This window comes from Mobula hypostoma, chromosome 8 (genome assembly GCF_963921235.1).
Source record: "Mobula hypostoma chromosome 8, sMobHyp1.1, whole genome shotgun sequence".
In the NCBI taxonomy this organism is placed as follows: Eukaryota; Metazoa; Chordata; class Chondrichthyes; order Myliobatiformes; family Myliobatidae; genus Mobula; species Mobula hypostoma.
This window is the reverse complement of record NC_086104.1, coordinates 134,848,401-134,873,574: the sequence shown is the minus strand read 5'-3', so window position 1 is coordinate 134,873,574 and position 25,174 is coordinate 134,848,401. Positions and strand designations below refer to the sequence as shown.

Genomic DNA, 25,174 nt, shown 5'->3' with positions numbered 1-25,174 from the left:
TCTCCTACTATCACAACTTTATGTTTCCTGCAGTTGTTTGCTATTTCTCTGCAGATTTGCTCCTCCAATTCTCGCTAACTAACGGGGTTGTATATAATACAACCCCGTTAATGTAGTCATACCTTTCCTTTTTCTCAGCTCCACCCATATGGCCTCAGTAGAAAAGCACTCCAATCTGTCTTTCCTGAGCACTGCTGTAACATTTTCCCTGACTAGCAATGCCAACCCTTACCCTTCATTCCTCCGCCTCTGTCACGTCGGAAATATCGGAACCTTGGAACGTTAAGCTGCCCGCCCTGCCCCTCCTGTAGCCAGGTTTCACTAATGTTATAATATTGTAATTCCATGTGTCAATCCACGCCCTCAACTCGTCAACCTTCCGTAGAATACATCTTGCATTGAAATAGACATACCGCAGAAGATTATTACTACCACTCACCACCGTTCTATTTGTGACTTTGCCTGAACTTTTAACAACATTTATTTTCAGCCCCGCTCCACTATCTGCTCCGGCACTCTGGTCCCATCCCCCTACAAATCTAGGTTAAATCCTCCCCAATAGCACTAACAAATCTCCCTGCAAGGACATTGGCCTCCTTGTAGTTCAGTGATAACCCGTCCATCTTGAACAGGTACCACCTGCCCTAGAAGAGGTCCCAATGGTGCTGAAATCCGAAACCTTGTCTCCAACACCAGTTCCTCAGCCACGTGTTCATCCGCCAGAGCATCCTATTCTTACCCTCACTGGCGTGTGTCACAGGTAGCAATCCGGAGATTAGCACCCTCGAGGTTCTGCTTTTTAACTTCCTACCAAGCTCTCTATACTCACTCTCCAGGACCTCCTCACTCGTTCTTCCTACGTCACTGGTACCGATGTGCACCATGACATCTCGATGATCACCCTCCCACTTCAGAATGTTGTGCACGCAATCAGAAATGTCCCTGTCTCTGGCACCCGGGAGGTAACAAACCATCTGGGAGTCTCTGTCACGACTACATAACCTCCTGTCTGTACCTCTAAATATCGAGACCCCTATCACTACCGCTCTCCTCTTCTTCCACTCTACCTTCTGCACTGCAGAACCAGGCTCAGTGCCAGAGATCTGGCTGCTGCAGCTTGTCCCAGATAAGTCACCGCACCCCCCAACTCCAACAGTATCCAAATCGGTATACTTTTTGTTGAGGTGAATTTTGCTTTACTACAACAAACAAATTCGCAACCGGTTCTCTCTCCTCATATCTGCTGCATTTTTCTCTCAGTCACTATTCTACTTCACATTGGAAACACTTTCCCTACTCGCAGTTGAACCTGCCACTGCACTGCAGGAAATGTTTTTTTTTCTCTCTCTCTTATATGCATTAGGCTACTTAATTCGAAAACAAAAAGGACGAAGAACGTCGAAATAAGTACTCTATGGTGTATGAAAAACTTTACCTAGCGTAACCTCGAGGTTGAGCAAGAAGGAATATCGTTGAGTTAAATAATTGAGTGATAATGAGTCCAGCAAAAAAGAATAGGAGGGGTGCTGACAGCCCAAAACCATCGAACTAACTTACATTTTAAGGAAATGCAAGTGAAAGAGATTGCTTCAAATGTATCGGGAGATGGATATCATTCTCTCTTCTCATTTATTTATCCTTTTTTTGCATGGAAGAAACATCAAACATTCGGTGCGATACAATGAGATATTGATAGATTAAGATGGATGAAACATCAATAATTTGTGTTCTTTTTGATAACGCAGTAGTGGGAGTTGAGACAGGATCGATAAACAAATGACAAATTGCCTAACTACATGATAAACAGTAAGTGCGAGATGAAAAATATGAACCCAGTGAAGCCCACCAGATAAGATATAGTTTCTACAATCACCTGAATAGAACGGTTAGCTTCTGTGACTAAATATTTGTAGAATACAGATATTGGGTTGGTGACTCATTGCCTTTGCAGATTCTCGCCATTCGATGTTTTCTCGGGAGAAGGCGAATGAAAGATGATGGGCCCATTAAGTCCATTAATGGGCAAGTCCTTTCCCATTGGTGCGTTTCAGCAAATTGCAATTCACACGTCAATTCAGTGAAATTTTATTGGATTCTAAGAGAAAATCACTGAGTACAAAAAACAATATATATAAATTTGCCTTTAGATCGTCTGGGGCGTCAGCACATTTTGAAGAGGCCATTCAATGACTCCAGAGCCCGCTAGGTTTACGTGCTAAAGGGAACGCTCTAAATACTCACCGAAATAATGTTGTTGTCTCTCTTGGCACTGATGGCATTGCAGAACTGGAAATGTGAGTTCATTGAGAATATTGAAAATATTCGATAATCAATTGATGTGTTCACTATCTTTACAGTCCACACTCGGACAGGTTTTCAGCATTGCTACTGAAAGAAGAGTGGAACGGAAGGTAAAATTTAAAATAAAAACACATTAGGCTGTCGTCTCATTTCCAACTTCGTGCTAATTCAATGTTGTAATTGTTAAAAATAGGAGGAACTTTACTTTCGCCTTGCGAAGTACATGTTTAAATTAAGGTTTAATGTCTCACAAGCAGGGAAGTGTTTTTTTTTAAATAATTTTCTCAGTTACTGCATCATCTGAATTTGGTTAGCTTTTACATATGGGTATGTGTTGTCCTTGGAAAACTTATCTCTTGGGACAGATTGTCTATGCTCTTGCTCTGTTTTATTTATGTTGTTTTGTAGGTGTTTAATTTGGATTCATAGGGATTGTTTATCTCTTTGCATATCACTTTTCGTCAATTTGGGCAAGTAACTCAGATCATCACGTTCTTCTGTGTATCACCAATAATTCCTGTTCATCAAGACTCTGTACAATGTTTCTGATCTCCAGTTTGCTTTACTCGATAACATATTCAATAAATCTTCAGTTTTCTTTGAATTTCGAAGCATCTGTGACTGCTGCAGTTGACTTCGCTACTGATCCCCACATAAAGTGTTTCGATAATTAGAGCTTAATGGTTGCAAAGGTCAGGAAAAACCCAGGTATGCTTCCATTAAATGACAATAGAAATGTAGCGTTGAAAATATAAATTATATGTATTTCCCATTGAACTTCTGTCAATTTGTACTGTCAAATTCCACCTAACATTAGTTGCATTATTTCATCAGAGAAATACCCCACCGCTGAAATAGTGGCTGAGGTAAAATGAAATTTCAAGCAGATTATTAGTCGGAGATCGTTAGAATACGAAGGAAGTCAGTGTTGGGACAACAGCACATGGGACTCCGGAGAATGTAACTCAGTGAATGCGAGCAGGTCCCTACACTGCAGCTGTTCTTGGTTAAACACTCGTACAGATTCTCATCCTTGATAATTATCAGCTGCAGCTCTTTCTACCGTTCTGCGGCACAGTCAAGTGAACTGTTTGGACGAATGCATTTAGACGCAGAATTTCGAAAATATTCGCATTTTATATCTTTGAAGTCATTCTCTGAAACAGAGAATATTTCAATATTAACTTTGCTATTAATCGTTGTTTATTCAAAGGATTATAAAATCCAAACATTCAATCAGTCATGGAGTTTCATTAGTTTTAATTATCTTTAATTAAATTATATTTTATATCAAGTTGTCTTAATCTATAAATATTCCGACCGACCTCACATAATGAGCGTCAGCAAATCTTTAATGACAATGTGAGTTGAAGAATGGACTGTAAATTAGTTGAACTGGATCAGCCGAAACATCGTGAGTAGCGTTTACAAACTGTACCAATAGCATTGAAACAAATAAAATGCTCGGAATGGATTTTGAGAAAATAACTATGGGTCAGCTAGTTTGTTTGTTTGTTTGTTTGTTTGTTTGTTTTTTGCCTCTGCAGTAATGTTCATCTGAACAATCAGACATGAAAGCAAGTCAAATTCCGTTGTTTCTGGACAGCTCCTTGTATCGGTATACTAATCTGTAAACTATAGAGCTTCATCCATTCAATGTCTACAAGCTAACGTGAAGATATAAATTAGCTTTGTGGTGCCGAAATAGAGAGACTGTAAAACACGTTACTTTAGACCAAGTATTTCGTAAATCAGCATTCAAGTTAGTTGTCTTTTATGCAGAATGCAGTGTTGCGCATGTAGAGAGTTACACATATCCGTGGCGAGAATTACATCGGGCCCTTTGTCAGATTCGGAAACAGATGGGTGTCACTGAGCAGTCAGTTAACATGGACGAGTATGTCAGAGTAATAATTTCATGTAGTTTTTTTTATTGAATTTAAAGTTTTTATGCGAATCGGAGCCGGCGATTTTAGCGCAACAGACAAAAACAATGCAGCGGAAAAAAGAGCTCGGTCACCAGATGGGGATGGGGGAAGGTAGTGTTGAGACGGTGGTGGCGTGGCACGTATCTTCAGCATTGATTGCATAAAATGTTGTTCTTGTTGTTTTCTTTTCACTGGAATACATACTCAGAGTAGCAGCACCAAAATAAATAAATAAATAAATAAAAATAAATAAACAAGGGCTATTTAGAGAAAAACAATGTGAAGTTGATGTAAATAGAGAGGTCACAAATCGGTCGAGTAAGGTTCAGCGGTATATCTTTCTACGAATCTAGATGCAAATCATCAATTTTCAACCATCGGTACTTCTGATGGGGAGGGTAATCGATGTGACATCAGTCGTAATCCTGAATGTGTAAGGGACAGTATGTGCCTATAAAGCAGTAAAACTGAAAATATTTTATCAGTTCAACAATGATCGATACGAATTACCAGCTGCCGAAGCATGTTTAGCCTGTCGTTAAATAGATGAAAAGTTGAAATTACTATCTGTAATGGTTTCACATACTCCACATCTGTTTACTGTTAAGGCATTTTCCGGGTAAATTTATTAACCTGATATCCTGTTTACCCTGAAACCTTAACTTCCCACAGTCTACCTCGGAACTCCACAGCCAAACCTAATTATGCATTTCTGATTTCAGGCAGCCCAGTTGATGGTCAGCCCGAGCCAGCAGGTAACCTTGCTACATTTTAGATGAGTGGTGGGGTGGGGTGGATTTAGTAGTTTGTGAAACTGATTGTCACAGAAGATCTCTTTGAGAGATGATTGCTCTTCTCATGGTGCGACAGTCCGTAAGCTCCATGCTGGGAAGTGATGAGAAAAGAGTGCACTCAGAGCGCATCCCGAAGCTCAATTAAACGACCATTTATCATGCCATCTCTTTAATCCTGAGGCTGACGTAATTTGAGGCCTTACGTTGTTCTTTTCCCTCTGGTGTCCAATTCCAATCATGTTTGCACAACTGCAAGCAATGTTGGGGTTCGATTTTCCGAATTGATGAGGACTCAGTGCACTGGGGCACGGACAGAACAGCCTATTAACAGTTCTGCGAAGCAAATAAATGAACGAGCAGTCACTGTTCCATCTAAGTCTCCTGCAAGGCTTATAAGTAAATGAAATGGTCCCGAGCACTTATCTTTCGTCACCACGTGGCTGGAATTGTCTTACCATATAAATGTTTAAAATACCATGCAGTGTAAAAATACAGGCCGTATCAAAATCCTTATTGGAACAATGGTTCGCACACAATGCTGCAGAAAAAAAAGGTAAAGTTGGAGAAGATCGCTTTGTCTTTCCGTGAGACACACAGTTCTTTCCAAGGAGGAAGCGGTCAACTCCCAGTTCTCTGGAAGTTCGCTAGGTCATTGACTGCTTTTCTCACATTAAATAGCGTGTTTGCTGTTTGCCAGACTCTGGAATCCCATTTGATTATCCAAATGTACACGTAGAGTTTAAATACATGAGGCGTCGGTCAGTAGCGTGCACAATGTGCGAAGCGCCGACTGACAACGGCTTAAATCGGTGCTAATTTCTGATATATTATATTTCTTGTTCTTTTTCAGAAAGTGTCAAGTTAAGGTTGATGAATGGGAACCGTACCTGTGCCGGCAGAGTGGAGATTTACTACAAGGGAAAATGGGGCACAGTGGATCATGACCTCTGGGACCTGCAGGACGCGACTGTGGTATGTAGGGAGTTGGGTTGCGGAGCCGCATTGAAAGCACCGGGCAATGCTTACTTTGGAAAAGGATCCGGTCCCGTTTTGACGACGAACATTGACTGTCAAGGGGACGAAACAGCTCTGCGCGAGTGTAAATCAAACCCATGGGGTGACACTGGATATTTACACAATTGGGATGCGGGAGTATTTTGCGAAGGTAAGAAACAGGCTTTTGACACTGCTGTCCCATCATTTTCGTATCTTTTGGTATGTCACCGATCAGAAATATCATAGACTCATCTCCCTTTGCTTGTGATATCAAACTTAATCCAATTTGTTTACCCGAGTATTCCCGTCATGCTGGAATTACTATTCGAGCTATCACACCTTTATTCCGGTTTTAAACTTTCATCTGAAACCAATGAATAAACACTGAATAGGCAACACAACTATTAGAAGAGTTGAGAGAATCTAGCTTTGGTAGACAACGAACTGTTTCCTTCAGGACTGCAAAGTTCCGGACCCGAAATATCAAGAACTCCTTTCCTCCCAACCTTGATACACTTGCCGCCCAGTTTCTCAATAGTTTCATTTTAATTGCTAAACATTCCATCACTTCATCGGTGATTACTGTAGTAGTGGAGCACGCAAAGAGTCCTCAACTGCTCCCAACTCATCATTGACGACCAACATGACCATCTACGTTAGTTTAACTTTCTGGATTCCCATAACCCCAGCTAAAGATTTGTTATCCTTACCTCTCAGAATCGCTTCCAAATATTCTTCTGTTAACTGCCTCCACTGCTTGCTCTTGCATATCGTCCTTCCACATTCCAATATCTGGGTGAAGAAATTGTCCTGCAAGTACATTTGGATTTTTTTTTTTAAATCTGCCTTGATAGAATACAGCATGTGTGAGTTCACCACATTTTGCCGCCATGCAGAATCAGGTTATTATGTTTAATATCACCGGCATATGGCGTGAAACTTGTTGACTTTTATGCAACTACTTTGCCCTGGATACTACGGATACTAGTGCTCATGGTGTTTTAGACTCAGTTTCCAACCCCCTTCAGCTTATTTCGATCCAGCGCAGTCGCATCCCCCTACCCACGTACCAGCCGGTGATGCAGCTAGTTAGAATGCTGTCCACGGTATATGTAGAAAAAAATCAATTGTTTTTGGTGTCAGAGCAAATCTTCTCAAACGCACACCGAAGAGAGCCGACGTCATCCCTCTGTGTTAGTGTATCGATATGGTGGGTCCACGTTAGATCCTCAGAGATATTCATACCCAGAAACTTGAGATTTCTCACTTGTCCACGTATGATCCCTGTATGAGTCTTTAATATGTTCCCTTTTCTTATTTTTTTTTCTTAAATCCACAGACAGTCCATGGTCTTACTGATGTAGAGTGCTGTTTCGTTGCTGTGATGCTACTCAATTAGCTGACATATCTCTCTCCTGTACATCCTCTCCTTACCAACTGAAATCCTGCCAACAATACCAACATAGTCAGTAAATTTATAAATGGTATTTGAGCTGTGCCTAGCCACACAATTATATGTGTAGAGAAAACATGTTAGCGGAAAAAAAACACCCCCCCCCCCCCACACACACACACACATCCCTGAGGTTCGCAACACTTGGTTATCACTGGGGTAGAAATGGTGTTTCCATTCTGCACAGATTGTGGCCTTCTGAAAAGTAAGTTGACGATCCAGTTCCATAAAGTGTTACAGTGTACAGGTTCTGGAACGTTTCCATCAGAATTGTTGGAATGATTGCGTGAAATGTTGAGTTGGTACATGGTCTCAGAGCACGACCAGGTAGTCCATTGGGGCCTGTCGCATTGCCGTGGTTCACCCACTTGAAAAGCACACTGAATTCAGTCTCTGAGACAGAGATCAAAGGAACATAGAGTGATGCAGAGATCCGCATAAATGACGTTCAATAATCTCTTTCAAAGAGTGCATAAAGGGTGTTCAGCTCGCCTAGGTGCGGAGCATCACTGCCAATCATGATGATAGTTTCCCCTTTGTGGGAAGTAATGTCTTGAAAGCCCTGCCGGAGTTGATGTACATCCGATTTTACGAGCAATCTGCTATGAAATGGTTTCCAGGGTCATGCGATATCCATCCGCAAAACCTACCTGGTTGTTTTCTACAGACCTGGGTCGCCAGAGGTGATTGTTGCAGATGCAGCCACCAGTAAACAACGGATCTCTTGGTTCATTCACAGATTTGATTTCCATATTTACAGTATTTACTCTTGGGTACATACTCATCTGCACGGGTTTTAATTGAAACAACGTAGGCTGAGGCGTGCAATTCAGACTTGAAGATGTATCCCCGAAAGGAGTCTTGTCGACAGATTCAAAACAGTACTGTAAGCGCAGGTTTGCCTACCCTCTATACTTCCTTGATCCTCATTATGGGGGCTATAGACTTCACTCTCTGTTAATATGCAGAGAGTGAAAGCACAGCCAGGTGATGAGGTTCTTTGGGTGTGGGATAGCATGACAGGTTCCTCTGGAGCTAATGGCTTAATTTAGTTTTTTCCTATGTTGTATGGTTCTATGGTCTTATAATATACTGGATTACAAAGGGATTGCAACTAGAATGTCCAAGCATATTATTCGTCAAGTTATGCAGAAAGATATTGGTTAGCCCTGACACCAAGTTAGGAATTAAATGTTTGAGAATTGTGTGACCAATATCCTGAGCTGTGTACCCGTCAATGCAAAATAAATGGTGCAGGGAAGGCAGGGAAGGGCTGGGCACGAATTAATACCTGAACGTATGATATTTTTGTCATGCTGAGAAGGCTCCAGACGTGACAGAGTTGTTTCCGACGCTACAGAACGGGAGATATTAAACGGATAGTAGTGGTGTAACAGTGGACAGAAAATGTCAAGCACTGCACTCAGGACGGACGATATCTCGGCCTATGAGACTGCATGAGTGGAAAGGTGGAATATAAAAGTTATTATCACTCCAATGCGGTGATATAATAGATCACTCAGCAATCTCCGGGATTTAGAGGAACAAAGATATAAAGTGAACGGAGACCTTTGCAAGAACCATAACGTTGGTGGAGTTGGTGATTTTAACTTTCCACTTATTGACTGGGATATCAGTATGACGAGATGGGACAGGGCATGTCATATGTAGTCTGGAAGGTTTTCTGAATCAATACTTTAAGTTCCCGATTTGAGGGTATGCAACACTTGATCTGCAACTGGGCAACAAGTCAACGCAAGTGAATAAAGTTTGAAGATGGGAATACTTTGCTGCTAGTGATCATAACACCTTTTTCCTTCAAAGTGTATATGGAAATAAAAACGATAGTCTGATCGGCCTATTGAGTTTCCAATTTGAATGGAGATCAATTTGTATGTATCAGGACGAACCTGGGAAGTGTGGAATATGAAATGCTGATATTACTCAAAGGTATACTTGTTAAGTGGGCGGCCGTCAAAGCTGTAATTCTGAGAGTACGAAGCTTGTATGTTTCTGTCAGAATAAAGGGAGAAGACAACCCTGACTTTCAACAGATATTGAGTCACTATTTAAGAAATGAAAGGAGGTGCACGATAGGATAGATGTTTATGAATAAACAATCATATATAGAGAGAACAGAGAATGCGAGAGAACACGCATTTAAATAAATCAGGATGTCTAAAAAACATTGAGTTACTTTATCAGACAATGTGAAGGAGAATCATAAAAGATTCAGCAGATATGTGTAGAGTAATAAAATTGCAGGAGACAGCACTGTTCGTCTGGATGATCAGAAAGATATTCAGAGCCTGCAGACAAAAGAGAAGAGGGATTTTTTTTTCCCATTGATATTTACTTATTAGACAGATAGAAAATTTACAGAAAAGAGGCAAAACAACTGCGAGGTCATCGATTCTATGCAGTTTATAGGGCAGGACGTGATTGGTAAGCTAAGGAACGATATGGTGGATAAATCCCCAGGAACTAACAAGGCGTTCCCTTGTACTCTGTAGGAGGCAAATGCATGAAATGAAATGGTTCTAGCACTGATATTCGATTCATCGTTAGCTATTGTTGGGGCACAAGAGTGTTGGAGGAAAGCTAATGTGGTTCAATTGTATAAGACACCCCCCCCCCCCCGCCACCAAAAAAAAAACATGGAACCATAGGCCGTTGAACCCAACATCAAAAGCTTTATAGTATTTGGACAGACATAGACTGGTTAGAAAGCGTCAGCATGGCTTTGTAAGTGGTAGACCGCGTCTAACAGAGCTTGGAGCGTTTTCAGAAGGTTTCCTGGAAAGTGGTTTAAACAAACGCAAAAGATGTGCCTACATGGACTTTAATAAGGCAGTTGGTAAGGTCCTTCGTTGGTGATTTTTGCATAGGTTCTGATCGCTTTGCATTCAGGATCTTATTAACATTTTATTAGACATTGACTTTCTGCTTGCGAGCAGTCCAGAGGTAGTAGTAGATGGTTGCCACTCTGACTAAAGGTCTATAACTAGTGCAATGCCGCAGGTAAGGGTGCTGGGTCAGTTGCAGATAGTCACTTATGTCAATCATATAGATGGCACTTCAAACAATATATTTTTGCGGATAATACCAAAATTGGTAGGGAGTGTGCTGGTAATTGGACAGCGAAGAAAACTGTTAGAGCTGGCAGAAGGATGTGGACAGTCTGGGAAAATGTTTAAAAATGGCGGATAGAACTTAATGCAGTAAAGCGCGAGAGGTTGCTTTAAGGTAGAAATAACTGGGTAACTCTTACACCGTGAACGTTGTACACTGAGGAGTGCGGTGGAATCGGACGACCATATGTACGACCACTGATATAGGAGCAGCATTATACCATTTGTCCATTGTGTCTTCCTTGCCATTTCATCATTGCTGATACAATTATCCTCTCACATACAATCTCCTACATTCTCCCAATAAACTTCCATGCCCTGGACCATCAAGAATCCATCAACCTCTTCCTTGAATACGCATAAGGGTATGACAACCGCAGCTGCCAGTGACACGACAAGTAATTCCATAGATTCAACACTCTCTGCTGAAAGGAATTCTATCCATCTATCTATCTATCTATCTATCTATCTATCTATCTATCTATCTATCTATTTATCTATGTATCTATATATCTATCAATCTATCTATGTACCTATCTATTTATTTATTTGCTTATTTGCGTGTTTGTTTATTTTTTCCTCTCCATTTAGAAAATAGTTAGAAGGTGCATGAACATACACTTCCCGACGCGGGATTATATCTGGTATTTATATGTCCATTCTTGTAATCTGTCTACGTCCTTCTATAGAATCTCTACTTCCCCAAAGCTACGTGCCTCTCCACCAAGCTTCATTTCGTCTACAATCTTGCAAGAAAGACAACATTTCAATCATAAGATTGTTGACATATAACGTAAACAGAATTGGGCCCAACACAAACTCATGTTGAACACGAGTACTGACTAGGAAACAACCACAGAGGCATCACTTTTTTTCCCCCAATCTTTGCTTCTTGGTTTATCCACGGTAATATCGTCCCTGGGTTACAATGGGATCGTAGGCTGCTAAGCAGCCTTATGTGCGGCATCTTGTCAAAGGCTGTCTGAAAATCCAATTACGCAAAATCAACAGATTCTCCTTTGCCTATTCTGTATGTGATTTCTTCAAACGATCCCAACAAATTCATCAGGAAAGACTTTTCTGAGAGGAAACTATCCTGAATAAGATGCATTTTATCGCATGACTCCAAGTACTCTGAGGCATAGTTAATAATCGTCTATTACGTATTCTTAGCCGCAGACTAACAAGCCTATTGTTAGTCCCCTCTACCATCATTCTCCTCCGTCTAGCGGAATTAGTCCTTACTCTTAACAATTTCTCCTCTGTCTCCTCCCACTTCCTCCAAACTAAAGTTGCACCTATGGACACCCGTATGGGTCCCAGCTGTGCCTGCCTTTTTGTTGGGTTTGTGGAACAATCTATGTTCCGTGCCTATTCTGGTATCTGTCTCCCATTTTTCCTTCGCTACATCGACGACTGCATTCCCGCTGCTTCCTGCACGCATGCTGAGCTCGTTGACTTCATTCACTGTGCCTCCAACTTTCACTCTGCCCTCAAGTTTACCTTGTTCATTTCCGACACCTCCCTCCCCTTTCTTGATCTTTCTGTCTCTGTCTCTGGAGACAGCTTATCTACTGATGTCGACTGCAAGCCTACGGACTCTCACAGCTACTTGGACTATTCCTTTTCCCACCCTGTCTCTTGCAAAACTGCCATCCCCTTCTCGCAATTCCTCCGTCTCCGCCGCATCTGCTCACAGGATGAGGCTCTTCATTACAGGACGAAGGAGGTGTCTTCCTTTTTTCATGAAAGCGGCTTCCCTTTCTTCACCATCAACTCTGCTCTCAAACGATGTCTCCCATTTCACGAACATCTGCTCGCACCCCATCCTCCGCCTCCCCATTAGGAATAGGGTTCCCCTTGTCCTTACCTACCACCCCACCAGCCTCCGGGTCCAACATATAATGCTCTGTAACTTCCACCACATCCAACGTGATCCCACTTCCAAGAATTTCTCTCCCTGCTCTCCTCTTTCTGCTTTCTGCAGGGATCTCTTCCTGCGTGACTCCCTTGTCCATTCCTAACCGCCCCCCACCATCCCTTCCCACTGCTGTCCCTCCCGGCACTTATTATTGTAAGCAGTACAAGAGCTACACATCTCCTTACACTTCCTCCGGGCCCCAGATAGTCGTTCCAGGTGCAGCGACACTTACCCTGTGAGTCGGCTTGGGTGATATACTGCGTCCGGTGCTCCCGGTGTGGCCTTCTATTTATTGGCGAGATCCAACGCAGGCTGGGAGACCGTTTCATAGAACATAGAACATAGAATAGTACAGCACAGTACAGACCCTTCGGCCCACAACGTTGTGCCGTCCCTCAAACCCTGCCTCCCATATAAGACTCCACCTTAAATTCCTCCATATAGCTCTCTCGTAGTCTCTTAAACTTCACTAGTGTGTCTGACTCCACCACTGACTCAGTCAGTGCATTCCACGCACCAGCCACTCTCTGAGTGAAAAACCTTCCTCTAATATTCCCCCTCAACTTCCTACCCCTTACCTTAAAGCCATGTCCTCTTGTATTGAGCAGTGGTCCCCTGGGGAAGAGGCACTGGCTATCCACTCTATCTATTCCTCTTATTAACTTGTACACCTCTATCATGTCACCTATCATCCTCCTTCTCTCCAAAGAGTAAAACCCTAGCTCCCTTAATCTCTGAACATAATGCATACTCTCTAAACCAGGCAGCATCCTGGTAAATCTCCTCTCTACCTTTTCCAATGCTTCCACATCCTTCCAAAAGTGAGGCGACCAGAAGTAGACACAGTACTGCAAGTATGGCCTAAAGAAGGTTTTATAGAGCTGCATCATTATATCGCGACTCTTGAACTCTATCCCTCGACTTATGAAAGCTGACACCCCATAAGCTTTCTTAACTACCCTATTCACCTGTAAGGCAATTTTCAGGGATCTGGGGACATGTACCACCAGATCCCTCTGCTCCTCCACACTACCAAGTATCCTACCATTTACTTTGTACTCTGCCTTGGAATTTGTCCTTCCAAAGAGTACAACCTCACACTACTCCGGGTTGAAATCGATCTGCAACTTCTCAGCCCACTTCTGCATCCTTTCAATGTCTCTCTGCAATTTGTGACAATCCTCTACAATATTTACAACACCACCAACCTTTGTGTTGTCTGCAAACTTGCCAACCCACCCTTCTACCTCCACATCCAGTTCGTTAATAAAATCACAAAAAGTAGAGGTCCGAGAATAGATTATTGTGGGACACCACGAGTCACAATTCCCCAATCTGAATGTACTCCCTCCACCACCACCCTCTGCTTTCTGCAGACACGCCAATTCTGAATCGACCTGCCGAAACTTCCTTGGGTCCTATGCCTTCTGACTTTCTGAATAAGCCTGCGGTGTGGAACCTTGTCAAATGCCTTACTAAAATCCATATCGATCACATCCACTGCACTACCCTCATCTATATGCCTGGTCACCTCCTCAAAGAACTCTATCAGGCTTGTTAGACACGATCTGCCCTTCACAAAGCCATGCTGACTGTCCCTGCTCAGACCATGATTCTCTAAATGCCTATAGATCCTATCTCTACGAATCTTTTCCAAAAGCTTTCCCACCACAGACGGAAGGCTCACTGGTCTATAATTACCCGGACAATCCCTACTACCTTTTTTGAACAAGGGGACAACATTCGACTCCCTCCAATCCTCCGGTACGATTCCCGTGGACAACGAGGTTTCGCTGAACATCTACGCTCTTTCCGCCAAAGAAAGAAAGATCTACCAGTCGCCACACATTTTAATTCCTCGTCCCATTCCCATTCTGATACGCCTATCCACGCTCTCCTCTACTATCATGATGAAGCCACACTCACGTTGGAGGAACAACAGCCTATATTCCATCTGTGTAGCCTGTATCCTCATGGCATGAATATTGATTTCTCTAGCTTCCGTTAATGCCGCTCCTCCCATTCACACACCATCCCTTATTTAGTTATATCATATATTTTCTATCCCCCCCCCCCCCGGCCTTTTTCTCTCTCTCTCTTTTTTCTCGCTCTGTCCCTCGCACTATAACTCTTTGCCTGCTCTCCACTCTCCGGGCTCCCTTCCCCTTTTTTCTCTCTCCCCAGACTCCCTCTCCCATGATCTTTCCAGCTCATAGATCCACCCCTCAGTTCCTGTCTTCTCCTATCATTTCGGATCTCTGCCTCCCCCTCCTGCTTTCAAATCTCTTACTATCTCTTCTTTCTGTTCGTCCTGACAAAGGGTCCCGGCCCGAAACATCGACTGTACCTCTTCCTATAGATGCTGCCTGGCCTGCTGCGTTCCACCAGAATCTTTTGTGTGTGAAGCCTATTGTTTCTTTTGGTCTGCCTCTCTCCCTTCTTGAAGAGTACGCAAATGTTTGCAATTATCCAGTGTTTCGGAACTTCCCCAATCCTCTAATTTTTCTCAAATCCTCCAAAAATAAATTCTAATCCTCTAAAAAAAAAACACACATTATTATTCTCTTCACGATACCTTCAAGCACAGCTTTAAGGAGAATGGGGTGTACAGCATATGATCCACGTGACTTATCTACCTTCATAGGTTTCAGGTTGCCAAGAACCGCATCTCTAGTTATGTAACTCCAACATACTTTTATTGTCTTCTGCATTGAAGACTGCTGCAACATATTTATCCAATTTTTCTCGCTATTTCGTTGCCCACTTTATTACCTCTCCAGCATATTTTTTTCTCCAATGGTCAGATGTTCACTCTCGCCTCTTTTTTTCAACTCTATGTATCTGAAGAAACTTCTGGTATTCTCTCGCATATCATTGTTTAGCTTACTTTCGTATTCATTTTTTCCCTTCATCATGTTTTTTTTTCAGCTCCCACCGTTTGTTTTTTAAATCTCCCCAATCCTTCCCACTATTGTTTGCTCTTATGTATCTCAACTCTTTGACTGTTATGTTGGCTTTGATTTTTCTTGTTAGCAATGTTGTGTCGCCTTTCCTTCACAATACTTCTTGCTCTTTGGAATGTATATATCCTGTTCCTTCCCAATTGTTTACAAAATTTCTGCTCTGCCGTCATCCCAGCCAGTTGTCTTTTCCAATCAATTATGTCCAACTCCTCTCTCATGCCTCTTCAATTTCCCTTGTTCCATTGTAATACTGATATATCTAACTTACGCTTCTCGTTCTCCGATTTAATGTTGAATTCAATCAATTTAAGATTATTACAGCATAAAATCTCGAATCAATTCTGATTCATTGCATATTCCCGAGTGTACAATAGCTCATCTCTTAGTGGGCTCAACAATGAAGTGCTCTAAAAAGCCATCTCTTTGGCACTCTAAAACATTTGCATTCTGGAACCCAACATTAAACTGATTGTCCCAATCGATCTCCATATTGAAGTCTCCCGTGAATGGTAACATTGCCATTTTTGCAAGACGTTCCATCTTCCGGTGTAATTTGTGAGCCGAAACTTTGCTACCGTTTCGGGTTCCATATACAACTCCATTTATGGTTTTGTTTTCACCCTTGCCGTTCCTTAACTCTATCCACAATGTTTCAAAGCCTGCCGACCTCTTCCCCCCGGAGAGCACCCACATTGATATACCTGTTGATGAGGGGGATGTCAACAGGTTTATTCTGCACTGGTTCTTTAACATCTTTCTCCTTCGTGTCCCAGTCTACTCTGTCCTACACCTCTCTATATGTCCTATGTCGAACGCTTCACCCTTCATAATGATGCCGATTTCATCTATTTCTAGCTGCAGTTCCTCAATATGCTCTTTTAGGTGCTACAGCTAGATGCATTTTTCTCAGTCGAAGTCGGTAGAGAATTTCTCACATCCCAGAAGAGCATCATTAAAACTAACCTGTCTGGAATCTCTACTATCCTAGCTGAGCAGACACCAGGACAGAAAGGAAAACTAAATTTAACCTGGAGCTTTAATTTTCTTTTGCCTTTGTGGAAAAGCAGATGGATCTGGAACGTTGAGTAAAGGATATGAGATGCCTAAGTTGCTTAAGAAGTTGAAATTGCTTAAAATGCTCTCCAGGACAAACCCGCAGTGTTTTATGCACTTTTGTTCATGTACGTACAGGAACTATTTATATAAGATAAAAGGACTCCAGAGAAATATTCCAAAGGTGTTGACGGGACGAAATGATTTGTGTTCCAAGGAAAGACCGAATAGCATAGGTTAGGATTTCATAGCTTTCACGCATTTTCATCTCAGAATGTATAGGACTGCAACTAGAGGTTTCACATTAAAGTTGAAAGGTGAAAACTTTAATGGAAATATGTGGAGTAGCATCTTCTCTCAGAGGGTCTGGAGAGTGTGGAAGAAACTGTAAGCACAAGCAGTAGATGGAAACTCGATTTCAGATATTAAGAGAAGTTTGGATAGGCAGGTGGACGACACTGGTCCTTCTGGTTGCAGTTAGATGGAAGTAGCATTTTAAATGGTTCGGCACTGGCCAGAGGAGTGGATCGGCGTATTTCCCCGCAGAAACCTTTCTATAACTGAATAAAATGCGCCACTCGGGAAGCAAATATAAGGCAAATAATAGTCTTTAAGGAATCTTTTGCGCCATCTTCTCTCGAAGCAATTTCCTTCCTGTACTTCCAGCTGCAAGGTGGAGTGCCAGTTTAATAAAACTAAATAAATAAAAGACAGTGAGACTGCAACTCCGCCTAATATGCCGCCTAGAATGTGAAAAATGACCAATGTATATGCTTTCATATCAGAACCTTCTTTGATATGTTGGTAGGACCTCAGTTCCGTTTCGCTGATTGGCAGCCACCAGTTGAATGTGTTCACCACGTTTCAAGAGATCCATTGACAACATTTGTTAATTTATCTTCACAATCTGCATGATGGCTGTACTGGCATGTCACGTTCTTGCGTTACTATTGTTGTACTTCAGTAAAATATTCCGGAGATGCCTTCAGAGTGACGATACAGAAATAAAAATATGATACCTTTGCAACTTAAAAAATGGCATGCGAATTCGGGGCACTCCTGATGCTGTTTCTTTGCACTGCATTTTGCAACGTATTTGCTCGAGGCTGATGTTAGTAATAAGATTCTGTACATAGCACTGTGGAAGAACTGGTTAGAGTGGTTGATATGGAGTCGGGCAGGTAAGCTATTTTAACTTAAACCTTCAGGTTTCTTGAATAATATCAGACGAGCCTATAAGCATTGCCGGATATAAATGCGTTTTCAGACGTCTGTGATAGCATGGTGTTGTAGAATCCACAAAAAAGTATTAATGCATTTTATATCTATTTTTCCTATCTATCTATTTAACCACGTATTCATTCATTCATTTGTTTCTTTATCTATCTATATATTTGTTTGTTTATTTGTTTATTTGTGCCTTTCAAGCCCATCAAAACACATGGCCCACAATCTATTTATTTAAACGTAGCATGATCTGAGCATAATTTTAATAACGAATTATGCTACAAGCCCATGTGGATGGAAACCTGCGCGTTCACGGGGAGGGCATAACAACTGCTTACATGCGGCGTCTGACCTCAGCTGTGTACTCTGACGCCCCGTACCGTAACACGGTCGCCCTAACTGCTGTGGTACCCTGGCGCACTAGATAAGCTGAACGTAGAAAATAAAACACACGTCACGGGAACAAGCCAGCCATCCCACAATGTCGTGCTCAAGTAGCTTAACTCATATTCAAATCTCCCAAAATCAAATACCTCTACCTACATCAGGCCGATATTCCTCCATTTTACTTACATTCTTGTTCACATCCAAACGTCAAATAAAAATCTCCATAGCAGGCAACGCATCCAGGGTATTCACGATATTTTGAGTCAAGAAAAAGAAAAAAAAGAACGTATCCTCACATCAACCTTCAACCTAACCCTCGGCAACTGGAAGGCATGCTATCTGGTATCAGATATTTTAACCCTTGAAGTTCTAATGTAAACCTTGTCAGTTGCGGCTTGAAAATTCCCCGAATGCAGTCTAGTCCAGTGATTCAAACAAAGTCCTAGAAGGGCAGCTGAAACTAGATTGCTATACTTTATTGATCTCATTTTGGGCGCTATAGTCTGCAGTTTCTGTTTATATTCAGGGAGTCTAAGTACAGGCAGGTAATCAAGTTTGTAGTCCATGCGCAATCTATTTCAGAATCTAAACAACGAGCTTGCCGCTCACCCTATGCATTTTAATCTTCTGGATTAGCCTCTTAATAATGGGCCCTACCAAAATCCAAGTAGACAACATTCACTGCCAGCACTCATCGTTCTCTCTCGTTAACTTCTCAAAAAACTCGATTAAGTTGATAAGGTATGATATTCCACGTACCAATCCATACTGGCCTCTCCTAATTCGTATCATATTTCCAAATCCTCGTATATCCTCTCCCTAAGAGTTTCCTGCAATATCTTCCCTACAACTAACATTGGATTCTTCGGTCTATAGACGCCCAGATTTTTCCGTGTTCCCTTCTTAGATAAAGCGACAAGATTATGCTTGACGTACTTCCTGACTTCTGCAGTGGCTCGAGAGGATTATGGAGATACTGGTCAACGGCTCTGAAATTTCGCTCTTGTCTCCGTCATTGACCTGCTGTGAAGTCCTGATGAGTTAACCGCTGTGATGTTCACTTGAGGCTGCAACACTCCATCCTCCATGACCTCTACCCACACGAACATATTTATAAACTTAGCACTGTATTTACAGTCCTCCGTATCTTTTATCTTGATAAATACTGAAGAAAAGTACTCGTAAGTACACCATTCACATTCACTGCACCTAAGTAAGTGTTCCATTGATTATAATTGAGTGGTATCTACATTTGGTGTATATATAGAATACATTGTAATACACTTTAATCCTTCTTTCTAAGCACTTTTCATTGTTCCTCCTGGCGTTCCTCTTCCCCTTTTTCGTTGTTTTATGCCTTCTTAATGTTGTGCATCTTCTTCCCTTGACTATAAGTCTCTGATCTTTACATACACTTTCATTTACTTCCAGACGGAATGTAACATCCGTCTGGACATGTAAGATTCTCTTATCATTCCATCCCGGTCCTTTCTTCTCACAGAAACATATATCTCCTGTAGGCTGTGCAACTCATCGTGAAACGGCCTCCAGATGCCCGAACAAATGTGTTCCGATTTCACTCTTCTTCGTCACTGCATAGTTTTCATTAATTTGACCTGCTGCAATTAAATATTCTCCCACAAGGGTCATACCAATCCTTATGTATAGCTATCATGACTGGCAATATATTATGGTCCCTATGCAATAAATATTCACCCATTGACTGGGCAGTTACCTGAACATGCTCATTGCCCAACACCAGGACAAGTCGGCCGCTTCACACTTTGGACTGCCCAAATGTTGATTTAAGACACCTTCGCGCATGCACGTAACAAAATTTGCCAAACCTAAACCCGTAACACTGTAAAGCTCTCATATTAAAATAGGGGAGCCAAAATCCTACATGTCAAAACTCCATTATTTTTGCACATTGACTTGATGTGATTACATATTTGTTCCTCAATGTCTCGGTGGTTATTAGAGTTGATTAATCCTATCACTGTTATTGAGTTACAAATCTGTTGCTGAATTAGTACCCGCCCTTCCGTGATTTCTCCCCGAGGTGCAGCTGTGATATTTTCCCCCATCAGTAGTGCAACTGCAACCTTCACATGCTGTCACATTAGTAGCGCATATGCGGTTTGCCGGAGTCTGGGTTCCGGTTTGATCATCTCGATGAACATGTGAAGCTTTAAATATTTGAGGCGTCGTTCAGCAGCGTGCACAATATGCGAAGCGCCGACTGACAACGACTTAAATCGGTGCTAACCTTTGATATAATATATTTTTTCGTTCATTTTCAGAAAGAAAACAGTTAAGGTTGGTGAATGGGAGCAGTCGATGTGCCGGGAGAGTGGAGGTTTACTACAGGGGAAACTGGGGGACAGTACACCACGATTTTTGGGACCTACAGGACGCGACTGTGGTGTGTATGGAGTTGGGATGTGGAGCCGCTCTGAAAGCACCGCTGGATGCTTACTTTGGGAAAGGATTCGGACCCGTTTTGACGACGCAGGTTGACTGCCAGGGGAAGGAAACTGCTTTGCGGGAGTGTAAATCATATCCATGGGGTGACACTGGATATGCACACAATTGGGATGCGGGAGTTATCTGCGAAGGTAAGAAAAACAGTTCTAACATTGCTGTCCAATAACTTTGATATATTCTGGCCTGTCTCGGATCTGAAATATCCGAGGCACACCCCACTTCGCTCGTGATAATAAACTAAATCCGATTTGTTTGCATGATTATTCCGTTATGATGGAATTACAATTAGAGCTATCATATCACACCTTGCTTGCAATGTTAAATTTGCATCTGATGCTAATAAATAAACATTGAATTGGTAGAACAAGTATTATAGGGGTTGAGATTAGGCAAGGATCTGTTTCCTTCAGGACTGCGAAGATCCGGTACCGAAATATCGAGAACTCCTTTCGCCCCACAGATCATGCACGGTCCGTCCGTTTCTCCATAGTTTCTTTTGAATTGCTGAATGTTCCATCGCTTCATCTTTTGATGAACAGAGCAGTGGAACACGTAAACAATGCTCAACGTCTCCCAACTAATCGATGACGACTAACAAGACTCTCTGCGTTAGTGTGACACTATGGGCTCAGGAAACACCACCCTAATATTTGTTAACCTTTACCTGTCCAAATGGCTTTTATATATTTTTTCTCATTATTGCATCCACCGCTTACGCTTGCACATCGTCCATCTGGATACTAACTTCCGGGTGAAGATATTGTCCTGCAAGTACTTTTGAAAAACTTCCTTTCACCGTTGAGGTATGTTTTCAGTTTTTGATAAGTTCCCTCTATAAAAAATAAGGAATGTGAATATTCACCGCATTTACTATTCAATATCACCAGCATATGTCGTGAAATCTGTTGATGTTGCGGCATAACCTTGCCCTGTAAAGTATGGAGACTGGTGCTCATGGCATTTCAGACTATGTTGCCAACTCCCTTCAGCTTATTTCGATCCTGTTCAGTAGCGTTCCCCTTCCCCATTGTTAGACAGTGATTCAGGCAGATAGAATGCTTTCCACGGTGTATACGCAAATATTTAAATTGTTTTTGGTGACATAGAAAATCTTCTTATACTCCCACAAAAGATAGCTGACGTCATCTCTTTTGTGTAGGCTTATCGAAATGGTAGGTCGAGGTTAGATCCTCGGGGATGTTAATTTTCAGAACCATGAGATTGCACATATTTTCCATGTATAATTTCCACATTTGAAGAGACTATAATGTATCCACTTTTCTTATCCTTTTCTGAAGTTCACAACTAGTTCATTGTCATACGGGCGTAGGATGTTGGGTTTTCGCTGCGATACTACTGATGTATGTGCAGATAGGACTCAGGTATGTGAACAGAAAGAGAATAATACGTGCGAGAATAGGACCAGTCAAGTGTGACAGTGGAAAATTGTGTATGAGAATGGAGGAAATAGTAGAGGTACTTAATGAATATTTTGTTTCTGTATTCAGTACTGAAAGGGATCTTGGCGATTTAGTTATGAGTTACAGAGGAATGAAAAGTTTGATCATGTAGATATTAAGAAAGAGAATATGCTGGAGCTTTTGGAAAGCATCAAGTTGGATAGGACAGCGGGACCGGACGAGATGTAGACAGGCTTCTATGTGAAGCGATGGCGGAGTTTGCTGAGCCTCTGGCGATGATCATTGCATCATCAATGGAGGCGGCAGACGTTTCGGATGATTGGACGTTTGCAGATGTGGTTCCCTTATTCAAAAAAGGGAGTAAAAATAGCCTTGGAAGTAATTGACAAGTGAAACTTACTTCGCTGTAAGATGATGGAAAAATCCTGAGAGGCAGAACCTATGAACATGTAGAGAGGCATAATATGATTAGGAATAGTCAGCATAGCGTTGTCAAAGGCAAGTTGTGCCTGAAGAGCCTGAATGTTTTTTCTGAGGATACTGAAAGTAGAACAGTAGATATAGTGTAAATGGATTTCACCAAGCTATTTTATAAGGCACCCCATGGAAGGCTTATTGAGAAAGTAATGAGACATGGGTCCAAGGGGATACTTATTTGAAGATCCTGAATTGGCTTGCCCACAGAAGGCAAAGTGTGGTTGTAGACAGCTCATATAGTGCAAGGCGGTTTAGGACCAGGGGTGTGGATCAGGGATCTGTTCTCAGGGATCCATTGTCTTCGTAATTTTTATAAATGACCTGGGATGAGGAAGTAGATGGATGGGATTGTAAATCTGCTGATGGCACACAGTTTAGGGGTGTTGTAGATTGTGTGGAGTGTTCTCCTAGATTATAGTGGGACATTGATAGGATACAAAACTGGGCTGAGAAGTGACAGATGGAGTTCAACCCAGGAAAGTGTAAGGTGGCTAATTGTGCGAGGTCAAGTATGCTGGCACAATATAGTATTAATAGTAAGACTTTTGGCAATGTGTAGGTTTAGAGAGATATCGGTCCGAGTCCATAGGACACTCAAACCTACTACGGAGGTTGACCCTGTGGTTGAGAAGGCATACAGTGCATTGGTCTTCATCAACCGTGGGACTGAGTTTAAGAGCCATGAGGTAATGTTGCAGCTATAGAGAAATCTCCACTGACCCCACTTGGAGTAGTGTGCTCAATTCTGGTCAGCTCACTGCAGGAAGGATGTGGAAACCATAAAAACGCTGCAGAGGAGATTTACAAGGATGTTGCCTGGATTGGAGAGAATGTCTTATGAGAATGGGTAGAGTGAACATGGTCTTTCCTCTTTGGAGCGTCGGAGGATGAGAGGTGACCTGATAGAAGTATATAAGATGAAGAGCGGCATTGATCGTGTGGATGGTCAATGACTTTTTCTCTGCGCTGAAATGGCTAACACGACAGCGCACAGATTTAAGGTGGTTGGAAGTAGGTACAGATGAGGTGTCGGGGCAAGTTTTTTTTTTACGCCGGGAGTGGTGAGTGCGTGGAATAGGCTGCAGGAGATGGTGGTCGAGGGGATACGAGAGGATCTTTTAGGTTACTCGTGAATAGGTTCATGGAGCTTCGAAAAATAGAGGACTATGGGTAACCCTAGGTACTTTGTAAAGTAAGTACATGTCCAATCTGCTCCTCGATATCTCTGCTGCTACCAGCGGGCCTATAGAATACTCCCAATAGAGTAACTGCTCCCTTCGTGTTCCTGACTTCTACACATACTGACTCAAAAGAGGATCCTGCTACATTACCCACCCTTTCTGTAGCTGTAATAGTATCCCTGACCATTAATGCCACCCCTGATTTCCTTCATCCCCACCCCTCCATCCTTTTTGAAGCACTGAAATCCAGGAATATTGAGAATCCATTCCTGCCCCGGTGCCAGCCAAGTCACTGTAATGGCCAGTACGTCATAGTTTCATGTATGTATCCAAACTCTCAGTTCGTCACCTTTGCTGCTGATGCTTGTTGCATAGAACTACAAGTACTTTAGCCGTTCTACGTTACTACCTATACACCCTTTATTCCGTTTTTCGTTCCTCAAAACCTCTTTATATGTCACATCTGTCATTACTCCATGCGCTATACTCGCAGTTCTCGCCTGACCGTCATCCTCCTCCACCTCACTATCTGCACTAACTTTCTGGTTCCCCTCCCCCTGGAAATCTAGTTTAAACCCCAGGAGCAGCACTGGAAAACCGTGCCGCAAGGATGTTCGTCCCCCTCCAGTTCAGGTGCAAACCGTCTCGTCAGAACAGGTCCCCTCTTCCCTGGAACAAAGCCCAATTTTCCCCCAAGGATCATGAAGCCCTCCCTCCTGCACAAGCTCCTTAGCCACGTATTTCACTGCATTATCTTCCTATTTCTAGCCTCAGTAGCACGTGGCACGGTTAGCAATCCTAAGATTGCAACCCAGGTGGCCATGTCCTTCAACTTCGCACCTAACTCCCTACACTCTCCTTGCATGACCTCTTCCTTCTTCCTATCCACGTCATTGGTCCCTACATGGACCACGACATCTGGCTGCTCAGCCTCCCTCTTAAGAATACTGAGAACTCGATCCGTAACATCGCCGACCCTGGCACCAGGGAGCCAAAGACCATCCGGGATTCTCGATCTCTTCCATGGAACCTTTTATCTTCCCCTCTAACTATCGAATCCCCTATCACTACTGCTCTCCTCTTTTCCCTCCTTCTCTTCTGAGCCTCGGTGCCAGAGATGCAACCACTACAACTTGTCCCTGTTAAGTCGTCCCTACCAACAGTATCCAAAACGGTATACTTTTTTACTGATGGGAACTACCACAGGGGTGCTCTGTTCATTTTGTCTGTTCCCCTTCCCTCTCCTGGCAGTCACCCAGCTACCTGTCTCCTGACTATCTCCCTGTTACTCCTGTCTATTTCTGCCTCTGCCTCACGAATGATCCGAAATTCATCCAGTTCCAGCTTCAGTTCCCTAACTCGGTTTGTGAGGAGCTGCAGCTGGATGCACCTTTTGCAGGTGTAGTCATCAGGGACAATTGTGCCCGCCCTGACTTCCCACATACTGCAAACGG

At 42.5% G+C, this 25,174-nt stretch overlaps 1 protein-coding gene across 1 annotated transcript in view; it reads left to right on the top strand.

Annotated features, from left to right (window-relative positions):
- Nucleotides 1–25,174, top strand: part of LOC134351211 (deleted in malignant brain tumors 1 protein-like) — a 56,570-nt gene that overhangs the window by 9,647 nt on the left and 21,749 nt on the right. The window contains exons 2-5 of the mRNA XM_063057321.1: nucleotides 4,247–4,340; nucleotides 4,902–4,984; nucleotides 5,874–6,188; nucleotides 20,458–20,772. Coding sequence (XP_062913391.1) covers nucleotides 4,247–4,340; nucleotides 4,902–4,984; nucleotides 5,874–6,188; nucleotides 20,458–20,772 — 807 coding nt within the window. The remainder of the gene's footprint in view (nucleotides 1–4,246; nucleotides 4,341–4,901; nucleotides 4,985–5,873; nucleotides 6,189–20,457; nucleotides 20,773–25,174) is intronic.